This window comes from Pocillopora damicornis, chromosome 5 (assembly GCF_964200805.1).
Source record: "Pocillopora damicornis chromosome 5, jaPocDami1.2, whole genome shotgun sequence".
Lineage (NCBI taxonomy): Eukaryota > Metazoa > Cnidaria > Anthozoa > Scleractinia > Pocilloporidae > Pocillopora > Pocillopora damicornis.
The window spans coordinates 21,637,101-21,650,530 of NC_142674.1; the positions used below are offsets into that span (position 1 = coordinate 21,637,101).

The following is a 13,430-nucleotide window of genomic DNA, read 5'->3' on the forward strand; positions in this document are numbered from 1 at the left end:
TAAGTTACTTTCATCTGAGTCTCCCTCTTTTTGATTTTTAGCAATGTAACGCAGAAAAATCGATCCAATTTTACTTCTAGCTATGGCAGAGAGCAACCTCCCAACAACGGGAGAAGAACTGGAGGTGAAAAATGAGTTTCCAGCCACAGGTGAGGAAAAGCAACAGGGAAAGATTTCGTCATGGTGATTTTGTATTGTTTGTTAATTGGGTATATCTTAATTCTGATGCACAATTTTTTTTGGATCATTTCGACTCGAAGGCTTTAAGTTATCCAGTAAATACGCTAGTATTAGAACGCTAGTTGTAATTGCACATAGATGTGATCACTAACAAAGTTCTCTGTAGTTTCAGCAACAGAGAAAAGTCAAGCTACGTCAAGTGACGCTGAATTGGATGTATACGATGACCCTTTAAGAGGTAAGAACACCTGGTGAATCAAGATTTTTTGAAAGACTTCCCTGTGAAATTTTTGTCACATTTACGTCAAAATTTAATTATGTTCTGTGGATAAGTTTTTGAAACAGCAAAAGATTGTTTCTTCAAATTTCAAACTTTGTTACCAGTAAAATATAAAACAAAGGAAAAACAATTTATTGCTGGATCCGATCGAGCAGAATGCGTAGACATCATTAATTATTCATAACCGATAAATCTGAACGCGACTTCGCTTTGAAGAGCCCTAAATTAGAAAAGAATGTGACAAAATTGGCCCCCTGGGCTTAGTAAAACTCAGTTTTCTGAGTTTTAGAAATGCTAACTTCTATTTCGACGCACGGTCTTTTTAAGAATAAAGATGTATCTACAATTTGCACCTAAAATAAATGATAATTGCGAAGAAGAAGTATCATCCTTTTGCATTTGGAAATACCCAAAATGTGGTCATTTTTAGTGTGAAAGTCATTTTTGTCGAGCGAGAGCTGTTGATACCAGTAGACCTGTTAAAGTCCAGTATTAAAAAATTGCAAACGGGTAACTTTTGGGGGCCACCACGAGGAAAGTTTTTGTCCCTCATTGTTCAATACATATTCGGAGGAAATTTTACGCAATATTAGAATTCTACAGAGAAGAGGAGGCATTTTGTCTTCGTCGTATGGCCTGTTTTGGTCCTCTAGATAATTCACGCCTTTTCGGACAGTTATGATAACACCAGACCCACGCTGTAAACCACCAGCCAATAATATAATAGAACCGCTGACTTTTACAACGGACGAAATGGCACTTCGCGGGAAAATGGTACTTTCCCAATCAGATTTTCTCCATTTAGCCTCTTCGAGTATGTTCTCAATAAACAATTACATGTATGAGAAAAACCAAGTCACACATAAAAAAAGAGAAAACATGCGTAACGCAGGTGTAAAAGGGTTTTTGGAGAGCCTCTCGACCTAAATGTAAACCGAACAGATTTGATCTAGTTATAGCCAAACTACAGCTAAAACTCTTGATAGCTTGCATATTTTAAAGCAAACAAAATGCACAGATAAACTCTCTTGAAGGGCGATTGCAAACATAGTTAAGTTCAAATAGGATCTCCCGGTGAAACTTGTGTTTTTTCGGAAAACGTAAGCCAGGTATAAAAGGAGGTTTGTGAAAGTCTCTAGACCCAAATGTAAACCTAGAAACTTGAAGCCAAGCTACAGCCCAGACTTTTCTGATTTTCGTTTTTCATAGCTCTAAGCTCCTTTAACCTAACACTTCGTTTGGAAGTATAAAGCTGGCATCATTAGTCAAGGGTCGTATTACTCATTACTAAATCATTAACACTAAAATGGCGTGCTTTCAGGGATAGCAAAAGAATGTCTGGAGAAAGGTAACAAAGAATACAGACAAGGAGAAGCTAATAACGCGATAATCTCCTACACGGAAGGACTTCAAGTGAACTGCAGAGATAAAAGTCTGAACGCCAAGCTTTACAGCAACAGGGCAACAGCTCATTTCCGTTTAGGTAACGATTTCATTTCTAAATATATAAATCTCTCATGCAGCGTTACAAGATAACGAATACACAATCTGCCCCAAGAAAAGGAAAAAATTGAGCAACTGCAAAAAAGAAGCATAGAAAGAGATATCACCCTTTAGCAGATCAAGATTAAGCAAAGAAATGATCTTTGTAAATGAACAGCAATTTATACAATTGTAATTTTTTCATGCGTCTTTGCCGCAATTGCATGTGATGACCACTTTTTTAAACCTCATTTCTTAAATTCCAAAGCAAACTACGTGGAATGTGTCGATGATGCAACAGTTGCTGTTCAATTGGAACCCACTTTAATCCAAGCTATTGAGAAAGGTGAGTTTTTCAGATATAAGTCATCAACGTTCTTTTCTCTGATTTCGTCAAAAGAGGATTGCACCCCAAATGTCAATTGTATCTGGTGTGTCAGTGTCTGTTATGTGGGTAAAAAGCATAAGCAAATGTCAATAACCTCTCAAATACCACCGCCTGGTTAGTTCACGTTGTAGAGCGCCGGAGGTCGAGGGCTAAAGCCCTAGACCAGAACAAAACTCAGTCTAAAAACATCTCAGGAGAATGTGCTGCCACCTGGCTGTGACATCTGCAAATTGTTTGATAATCTTCTCCCAGATATGGTCGGAAAACCGTAACCCCCGTTTCCTGCATCTTCTCCGTAACTCTTAGCAGGGGACGTTAAAAAACCCGGCAAGGAGGTACCTGTAAAATTCCTTTTCAAACGGTAAACTTCTCAATGTAGTCTGCCCGAAAACGTCCTCGAAAAGTGCTGAAAAGCGCATAAGAGCACATTAAAATGAAGAATGCGCGAGATAAATTCATCGTTATCATTATCAATTGGTAGCCGCTTTGCATTAGCTCCTTACTGTTCATTTTCATGTCTTCTACAAGTTCAAATTTCCTTCATTATGACAATTTTTGTTCCCAGCTAAATGACAAATTAAGTCCAATTTATCATTACGTTCATACTTAACAGTGATAAATTACCCCGCACCACCAATTATTCTCTCCTTTTCAGGAGCCAGAGCTTGTGTCGAACTTTCCTGGGATAAAGAAGCAAGGAGCTGGTTGCATATGGGATTGACAGTATCCTTTAACGAATGCTTGAAACGTGATACGAGATGCAATGCGAATAATATTTCAACGAAAATCAATACATACCAGGCAGATTCTTCTACACATAATGCAAACGATGTTCTCTTATACTGCACTGAGCAGTTTAAAGAAGCTAAAATATTATTAAGGAGTTCTTTCTTTTATTCCACGAAACTTAACTTAAAAGAAGAGGCCATATTAACTAATTCCTAGAGTTTCTGCTAAATGCCCCTCATTTTTAACTTCAAACGAGCATCACCATGACGACTGAACCTAAACTAATAAATGCGCTTCAGAGCTGGTTAACACTCTCGAATAACTTGAAATCAAATCTCTTTAAGAAACCCACGTTCGAATTATCATTCTAATTTTAATGGTTTTATACAATAATCTCACTATTTTTAAACAGAGATTTCCATTGCATTTTCGCAAAACAGCTCGTGATTTATCTACCCTTGACACGTTTTAAGATTGAAAACAATAACGAACGTCTCCTTCAATTACTAAGGAAATCGAATGCCAAACTGAAAGTCAAAGCACACACTTATGCCAGTCTCGGATGTGCTTATCGTCGTGTTGGGCAGTTTCACACAGCAATCAAGTATCATCAACAGGATCTAGAAATTGCTGAAGAAGTGGGAGACAAGGCCGGAGAGGGAAGAAGTAATGGCAATCTCGGCAACGCTTATCAAGGTCTAGGACAGTTTAAAACAGCCATCCAGTACCATCAACGTGATCTAGAAATTGCTAAGGAAGTGGGAGACAAGGCTGGAGAGGGAATTAGTTATAGTAATCTCGGCAGCGCTTATCAAGGTCTAGGACAGTTTAAAACAGCCATCCAGTACCATCAACGTCATCTAGAAATTGCTAAAGAAGTGGGAGACAAGGCCGGAGAGGGAGGAAGTTATTGCAATCTCGGCCACGCTTATTGCAGTCTAGGACAGTTTAAAACAGCCATCCAGTACCATCAACGTCATCTAGAAATTGCTAAAGAAGTGGGAGACAACGCCAGAGAGGAAGGAAGTTATAACGGTCTCGGCAACGCTTATCAAGGTCTAGGACAGTTTAAAACAGCCATCCAGTACCATCAACGTCATCTAGAAATTGCTAAAGAAGTGGGAGACAAGGCCGGAGAGGGAAGAAGTTATTGCAATCTCGGCAACACTTATCGCAGTCTAGGACAGTTTAAAACAGCCATCCAGTACCATCAACATGATCTAGAAATTGCTAAAGAAGTGGGAGACAAGGCCGGAGAGGGAATTAGCTATGGCAATCTCGGCAACGCTTATTGCTGTCTAGGACAGTTTAAAACAGCCATCCAGTACCATCAACATAGTCTAGAAATTGCTAAAGAAGTGGGAGACAAGGCCGGAGAGGGAAAAAGTTATGGCAATCTCGGCACTGTTTATTGCAGTCTAAGACAGTTCAAAACAGCAATCGAGTACCATCAACGTTATCTAGAAATTGCTAAAGAAACGGGAAACAAGGCCGGAGAGGGAAGAAGTTATTGCCTTCTTGGCAGTATTCATCTCCATCAAAGAGAGTTGACAACGGCAATCGAGTGTTATCAACGTCACCTAGAAATATCCAAAGAGGCTGGAGATAAGACTGGAATGGCGTGCTCACTCTGTTCTCTTGGAAGAAGTTTTGAGTGCCAAGGAAATCTTATGATGGCCTTTGATTGTTATCACTCGAGTGTACAGTTGTATAATGACATCAGGGCCAGTCTTCAACTCCACGATCAGTGGAAGATTTCTTATCGCAATCAGCACCAAAGTGCATACAAAGGTTTGTGGCGTATAAATCTCAATCAAGGTCAAGTTGTAAAGGCTCTTCTTGCTGCAGAGAAAGGACGTGCTCAAGCTCTGAGAGATCTCATGGCCACAAAATATCAGCCTGGAGATTTTTCAACGCACGGCGCATCTCTGAGCTGGGTTCCATTGAGCACAGTTTTCATAGCTATTAATGGACCATGCGTTTATCTCTGGGTTTGCCTCAGCGAAGATAACATCCAGATGAGACAGGTACACGTCAACAATTATAAGTATGAGAAAGAGTTGGAATGTTTCACCAAGCTACTGAACAAAACTGCTCTGAAGGAGATCGGTGCAAGAGATACTGTTCCAATCGAAAATCCTCCGCTTGGTTCGCCGACAGAAGAGAAAGTGGCCAATCAAGTGATCCCAGTTGATGTGAGGCACTCCCAATCAAGTGCTTTAAAGAAGCTGCATGACATCATCGTTGCTCCTATCGCTGACCTGATCGAAGGCAACGACGAGATCACATTTGTTCCTGAGGGGCCATTTTGCCTTGTGCCTTATGCAGCGCTGCAGGACTCTGACTCATCATATCTGAGTGATTCTTTCAGAATTCGTGTCCTACCCTCTCTGACGACGTTGAAACTAATTCATGATTGTCCAGCTGACTTTCACATGAAGACTGACGCATTGCTTGTCGGCGATCCATGTTTTAAACATGTCATCTATGACGGAAGACTTTTGGCGCAACTTCCAGGAGCAAAGAAAGAAGTGGAGATGATCGGACGTATCTTCCATGTATCCCCCTTCACTGGAGAAATGGCAACAAAAGATGAAGTGTTAAAACGAATATCATCAGTGGCGTTAATTCACATTGCAGCGCACGGTAAACTGGAAACTGGAGAAGTTATCCTGGCACCAAACGCCACAAGAGAAAACCCTCAGCCGCAAGAGAAAGACTATCTACTGACGATGAAAGACGTCATAGAAGCTGGGCTAAGAGCACGTCTGGTTGTACTCAGCTGCTGTCACACTGCTCGTGGGGAGGTCATGGCCGAGGGTGTGGTCGGCATGGCACGTGCACTTTTGGGTGCCGGTGCTAGATCTGTTGTGGCAACCTTGTGGGCGATTGACGACGAGGGAACCCTGGAGTTCATGAGTTTCTTCTACGATGCACTTGCCAGAGGCAAGAGGGCAAGTGAAGCTCTCAATCAGGCCATGAAGTGTATGAGAGAAATTGAAAAGTTCAAGAAGGAGATTTACTGGGCACCATTTGTACTCATTGGTGACGACGTCAACCTGGATTTCAAGGATATTTAGAGGCTGCAGTAAGTAAATACTCTGTTTATACATTCTATTCAGTAAAAAGTTACTACTTACGTGTGCGCCCTGATACTTACGTATTATTTTCCTTTCAGTTGGGTTACGAATTTATTTTTTGCTCCGGCAAATTGAGATGCAGTACAACCAAGTGGACACGTTTACGATAATAACATTCTTTTTTGGAAACATGACAGGAGTAAAACAGCAAATTTGTTTTAAAACACTGATCCCGTTGTGTAATGTATCGTTTCAAGTGCTGTGAAATCTTTCATGGAAACTCAATTATCCTCCCTAAACTTAGATTCTTTTATTTTTTAGTTAAGGCAGTGAGCATTGGAATCCCAGGGAGTTTTAAGGTACCTGTAAACGTTGATGTTTGGACCAGAAACCAGTAAGCTACCGATGAAATCTTTTTCAAGAGTCTTCTTTTCAAAGCAGGAAGAACCAAAAGAAGGCCAAAGTCAAGTTTAACGAGAGGACGGATTTCCTTTGATTCAAAAGTTGACTTTTTGCTTGTCTGAACTGCTCTTACGACCTTCATCTTTGATATCCTGCTGAAACTACTGTTTTGTTTTCGTATGATGCCTTGAAATTATCATGATTTGCTATGTAAAAAGTTATTTTTAATCTAAGTATTACCTACTAAGAGGATTAAGGCCTTACGTTTACGTCGAAGCTGAAATGTCTTAAAATCGTTATCACAGGTTTTTTTTGCAGATTTTTCTCAATCGGTTTTTTTCTCATGAGTGATGTAAAGCTGTTACAGCCATGTGCTTGTGTGGAGAATTTCCATGGAAATTGGAGAGTGAGCAGTTTTCCGATTGCTAGATTATCTTAGTTTGCCGATTGCTAGATTATCTTATGTCAGATGGAAATTGTGATCAACTTTTAGAGGATTTGTACCCGGTCATTGGTACTTAAAATTTGTTTCAGCCGATCATAATTAGGTTTATCTGGACTTAAAATGACAGAGTTTGGCCGTAATGGCAAGGATTTGGTCTTGGTATTAACTAATTTTCTGAGATTTCTCCTTAAATTTTGAATGCAGTAAGTTATGTTATTTTTTACCAGCAGAACGTTTCATTTTAAGTATATTGTTTAAACTAATCGTCTAAAGGCAAAACGAGAAGTTTTATTTTAATTTTAGTTACTGGCCTACAAAGCATTAGAAGAAGCTCAGAACGAGCTGGAAGTTGGAGTTAGATGATTTTATTTAGTCACTCCATTTAGATTGTTTACATGTTATCTAAGTACAATAAACTAACATTTGAATGTCAAACAATGAAACAAGTCGCTTGGCATTTTGTCAAAATGGAAGAGGAAATCAATAACAAAGGGAAGGACATTTCTGCATCAACCTGCATAAGCCATTTCTTGTCGTTTGAAGTAGAATTCGCTTAATAACTTTTGTCCATTTCTTTGAATAGGTTAATTGAATGAGAGATATTTGAATGAGAGATATTTTCTGACTCTATAACTGCTAATGACGATCATTGGGAGCCGTTTCTTAGGATGTCACGCTACGCACTTCTTTCATTCGTTGCGCGACAGAGAATGTTTTGTCACATCTTGTCGTTTGAAGTAGTGTCCGCACCTATGTCTAATTCGCTCAACTTTTCCCATTTCCTTGGATAGAGTTATTACATGAGATATAAACCTCGATATTTTCAGATTTTATATCCTCTAGTTTCGTTGGTAGCCGTCACGCAACGCGCTCCTCTTGCATGTAATGCGACAGTTATGATGTTTTGTCATATATCGTTGGAGGCCAGGAAAAAGAAATTACCTTCCACTTTGGGAGATGGTGCTTTATTCTCTTTATCGAAAGCGTCCTCATCTTGAGATAATATTGATGAATTTTTTTCCACGATTGCAAACTTAACTAAAACAGCCTGTTTCAAAAAACCGGAACTTTCTTGAAACTGAGGAGGGCCGACCGAGGGGATTTTTTAACGGCTAAATTGTGGCCATTTTTCTGCTGCGGTTAACCCAGAATAACACAAAGTAACACACTGAGGGAAGGAAAGATTTTTAAAGTTCTTTTTCTTTTTCTGTAATTAAACGGTTAAAATTTGTCAATTTTTTACGTCTAACAGCTAGTTGTTTGACCGATCTACTGCTAACGGTTAACCTCATTGAGACCCTCGACTGGGTGACATGCAAGATGCGAAATAAAAACAGTTTTATAAGGTGGCATTCGCAATTTGAATTTAGAGTGCTGGTTTTTTGAGGAGTAAGGATCAAACTAGGAGAGACGGGCATGGGAAGAGCTTTGTCACAGATCCACTGGGCATTCCTGTTATGTTCAATCTAAAATGCTTAATTAAGTTAACGAAAAAAAAATGTATCATGCGAGATATTCGCCGACGTCAAGACGAGCAACGATAAATCTCCTTCCCTCTTTTAAGAACGTGAACCGGATCCGAAAAGTCAGTAAGCCCTGATATTTTGACTTCACCCCAGATCTAAAAAACTGCGACAACGTAAATGTTTTAGGGGGGCGTCTCTATTGACGATAGCATATATATTACAGTCATTTTCAAGAAAGAGCCATAGGAAAGGGGGAGGGGTGGGTCGAGGTTTCGTTTATCCACCCGGTCGGGAGTGTAAATGGCTGCGTGGTTTCATGGGTAGCATCACAGGACGGATTCTCAAGAATCTTAGAGCTACGATTTCAGAAGGTAAAGATATGAATATCCTTGCGTAATTGCTGGACTTAGGCTCCTTTCGTCTGCTTGGACTTTCTCTTCGTGCTCCATAACTCTACTCCATCTACCCTCCTTACGGCGGTTTTTAGTAAATGCCATACAGGTGAATAGAGCTCTTCACGTGGGCTGATTGACTAATTTGGAATTAACAGTCGAACATGCATTAAGCGGTCGGTTGTAAAATTCCCGATATTTTTCCTCTTAAACATTCTCACTTTCAACGCTTTTCAGCGGTGGTCTCTATTTAGCGGTTGTGGTCATTCTTGACTGAGTCCCATCGGCCCGTTCGGGTTGTATGGAACGGTCACTTAGGGCTGAACCACTCGACTAAAACGACGAATTCTCTCTGAAGTAAAATTTAGTCCATGTTTGTCTCCCAAAATCAATGTTAGCATATAGATTTCAAATGTTCTCAACTCATCGTAGATTATCTTTCTTCTCAGGATTGTTTGTTTCTGACAAATATTACACAAGAAAACTACGCAAGTGATTTGGTGGATTATTACACCCATTTTGAAATCACTGGTGGTCCCTGTAATCTGATTAGCTCTCTAGTGATTGATGCGATTTATTCACGAATCGCACCATTGCAACTTTTGTTTCCAAAACTCTTACTTTTTCCCCCAAAAGATGGATGAATTTTCAGACCGGCTCAGTCAGGTACTGCATCAACAAAATATTTGAACTGACCAAGTCCTTCATTTGAGAATTTCAAAATGGATGTAATAAAGTGGTAATTGAACCTCGTGTCGTGCAATTTTGGTCTGAAATCATACTTGTGATTTCAAATCGAACTCGCGCTGCACGCTCGTTCGATTTTGAAATCACGCAAATGATTTCAACCCAAATTGCACTCCACTCAGTTCAATTACCATTATTAATTACCAAGAGTTCTAACTGTTAGAATTCTAATTTATTGTTATGTTTTTACGCTGCATCATCATGTTGTTGATTTATTCGATACATTTTTGAACTGAAAATAAGCTACACATTAAGATAAATGAGAAATTATGGTATAAAATGTTGTTTTCTTGTCTTTTTTTTGTTAACCTGTATTTAACGGTGATAACACTCAGTGATAACACTCAATCACGCGTTAAACGCGGTTGCTCAATTTAACTGTCCTGGTAAATTTATGAAAGATTGAAATGGATAGTTATAAGACAAAAAGAAGAGTTCCCTGATGTCATTACCCTCTGGAGTGTACACCGGTATTTTCGCAAGTTCCTGCCGAACACCCTAAAAGAAAAACAAATCGGTCATCACTGTTTCCGTTAGGCTATTGACCTATTATTTTCACAATCGTTATACTTGTTTTGCCCCAAATGATAGATTTTTTTTCCCTCGGGGTACTGTTCTCTAAATAATGTAGTAATAATCACATTCTTTGTACTGCTTCTTCCAGGTGCCAAAGATTTGGGATGCCAGTGATTTCTACTACGGTGCCAGCCGGGTCTCGGCTGGGATCCCCGCGCGAATTAAAACGAGCAAACCAAATTGAATGAAATCCGGTTTCGCCGGTAGTCCCACGATTCCAATATTTCACGTATCAAAAAATGGTCTATTGTTCCGGCTCAACTTCTCACATTAAATGTGGCAATACACACATCGAGAGTTCAAAATACGTTGTATCTCATTCAGACCACTTCTCTCCAGTACAGTACTTGCGCGTCTAAATCTCTCTTCGGAAACAATCTTAGCAAAAGTATTCAGTTCTCCTAACCAATCCATAAATAATTAGGGGTAAACAACTCATATTAACTATTGTTAAACAAAACGCTTCTTTTGTTGAACAAAGGAATGAACTTAATTTAACTGTCTCAGCACTTTATTTTACTTAAATGCGTTTAGACTGCTTTCGATCGCAAGAAACAAGTTTGGATACTACTCTTTACAGCAGAAATGGCCTTCGGTTTTTTTTTTAATCTTGTTACAAACAAAACACATTTGTCTAGTTTTAGCCGGATGCGAATGAATTACTTTAAGAACTGTCAGTAGTTTTTAGAACCGAATTCTAGCAATCATAAAATAAATACTGTCTAGGCTAAACAAGTTTACGCAGCCGGAGCGCGGGCAGCATCACTTTTCCGTTTGTTCCCCTTCAAGGACGCGGCATGCAACTAGGTGTGATTTTTTTTGTTGCATTAATAGAATAAAAAGTCTTCTTCGTGAATAAAACTCTCTCACTAAGCAATTTGAAACCGAATTCGAGATACAATGTTCATATTTTTTCTTAAGTTTACGTACGGAGAGCGCGCGCAATGCGCGAGTAACGCGCGAGTAACACTTAAAATCTCTGGAAGGATCATACAGAGTGATTACACAATAGGACTAATCAGTGGCTATTACAAAGCGGCATGCGAAAGAAACAAAACAAATTGTGGGAGGGAATTATTCACCTGCCATGGTTTCATGCTAATCTGGTTTACAGATTTAATGAAGGAACCGAAGAAGTTACAATTCATAGACCCAACGTTTCGACACTCCTGTCTAGTGCCTTCATCAGGGGTGATCTAAACGCTGCAACAAGAGGTTTTTTTATACGATCACTAATTTTTATCACGATCACTAAAGCTGCCTTTTTTCTGACGAGGTGTAAATAGGCGTCAGGAAGTTAGCCGTCATCATCACGATTTAAGGAAGCGTGGGCGGAGTTAACATGCCAAGCTTCCAAGCAAAGGCGTTGGTGGTAATGCCGATTAGTGGTGATAATTTTAGACTTATCCCGCCCAATTGCATTGTTACACGTGCGCTCCAATAAAGCTAAATTTTCTTTTTTGGAAAAGAAAACAGCTTTTTTGATGATATTTCAAACGTGTACCAAACTGACGTTTGGTCTGTCCGACGTATTCGTTGTCACAGTCGTTGCAAGGATTAGAATAAATAGCAAAAATATGCCCCAAAGTCTGGTTTTTTGAGGCAACTTCAACGTTGTGACTATTCAAAATTCTCTTGATGGGTTCCGTAACACCCTGAATGTAGGGAATAACAGCAAAACCAGTCGCTGGTTCCCTTTCATCAGGAGTGCTACTAGTTGTAACTGGTTTTTGGCAGTTACGGAGAAAAGTTTTTGTAAAGCCATTGGCCTTTAAACTAGAGACATATTTCCTCTCCTCAGCCTTCGAATTGAGTGAAGATGGTAGACAGTCAGCCCTCCTGAGTAAAGTTTTGGCTACAGACTTTTTATGGCAAATAGGGTGGTGAGAATCGAAAGCGAGGTATTTGTCGGTGTGGGTGAGTTTACGATAGACTTTTGTCTCTAAATTCTCACGAACCCCTCTCGACACATTTAAATCAAGAAAGGGCAAATGTATATCCTTTTCACGCTCAAGGGTAAATTGGATAGACGGCTCTACTGAATTAAAATGCGCTCCACATTAGTTCCGGATACCGCAGAAATAACACCATTTACCTTTTTACGCACACGAAGAATTTTAGTACGTGCGTCATTTGAATGCTTCCTTTCTTTGGTAGATAAATAACCTGAGAGCTGCGGATTCTTAATTCAATAGTCCGTCGAGCGAAAAAGTAAAAAACTGATGGTGGTCGGCACAGTCCCGCTCTCCAGTGTTCTTGTCGCACGAATGACTGCTCGTACCTAATGGTTTCTTATTTTCGCGGGACTTTCAAAAATTAAAATTTTTGCGATTTTCAAAAAATTCGCGTACTTTCAACGTTTTTGATATATTTTTAACCTCTCTCTGCGCACTTTTTTTAGTCAAATTGCAAATTCTTTTATCGGACAGTCTGTTATCATACTCGTGATAAACATATGGGACTCCAGCTTCGCGGTCGTCCGATTTTGTTATCACTCGTATGATTACAGACCGAACTGGACTTGACTCAATCCTATTACCATTACTTATCAAACACAGAAATCATTGTCTGACTTGCGTAGTGCGCGCAAGATTTGAACTGCTCTCATACTACGAAAGATAAATCTGAAAGCGGCGAAGTCGTGATTCGATAGTCCATCTTCACGATGTTGGAGTTCGCTAACTGTACCAAGCCGTCAGACAAGGGAGACTGAAATTGAAACACACTCAGTTTTCTTTGATTGATTCGAAAATGGCATATATAGTTCAGCAAACAAGACTTTGCAGGAGTAATTACAATGCTGTCGATATTTCCTTAAAAGCACATCAAAGCGTGCAAGCCCGCTCTGAGCTCTTCTTGTCTGGTTAATTACGGTATGTCAAGCCTTCGCGCAAAGTCTTTCGAAGTAGCCTGCAAGACAAGAATTCATTTTCTTTGTTCCTAGTATATTTTTTTAGTCCATGTCTTAATCAAGACTTGTATCGAAATATGAATAATTAGCACGTGTGAAAGAAATCGTTCTGATATTTGCCTTCGCCGAAACACCTGTGTGGTAAATGCTCGCAACTGTCTGCCAACTACGTATTCTCTCTTGCCGCTGGTTCTGTGTTCCTCAATTCCTAACTCACACCTCCCTTCCCAAATCTTTCGCCTGGTCACGGACCTCATTGATTGACAACATTTTTTGTCTCGTGCAACAACGTTTTACTTTTTTTTACTTCATAACTTTTTTAAATGCTCTGTAATAGCAGGGAATAATAATA

The 13,430-nt window shown here is 39.6% G+C and overlaps 2 protein-coding genes across 2 annotated transcripts; both read left to right on the top strand.

The window, feature by feature from the left end:
* The first annotated feature begins 131 nt into the window (after window positions 1–131).
* Window positions 132–4,481, top strand: LOC149045948 (uncharacterized). Its single transcript, XM_089205986.1, has 7 exons — window positions 132–149; window positions 337–418; window positions 1,782–1,943; window positions 2,211–2,288; window positions 2,986–3,053; window positions 3,533–3,875; window positions 4,477–4,481. The coding sequence occupies exons 1-7, from the start codon at window positions 132–134 to the stop codon at window positions 4,479–4,481; spliced, it is 756 nt and encodes a 251-aa protein (XP_089062112.1).
* On the top strand, window positions 4,396–6,786 carry LOC149045949 (tetratricopeptide repeat protein 28-like). Its single transcript, XM_089206570.1, has 2 exons — window positions 4,396–6,147; window positions 6,461–6,786. The coding sequence occupies exon 1, from the start codon at window positions 4,676–4,678 to the stop codon at window positions 6,137–6,139; it is 1,464 nt and encodes a 487-aa protein (XP_089062696.1). The 5' UTR covers window positions 4,396–4,675; the 3' UTR covers window positions 6,140–6,147; window positions 6,461–6,786.
* Window positions 6,787–13,430: the final 6,644 nt, after the last annotated feature.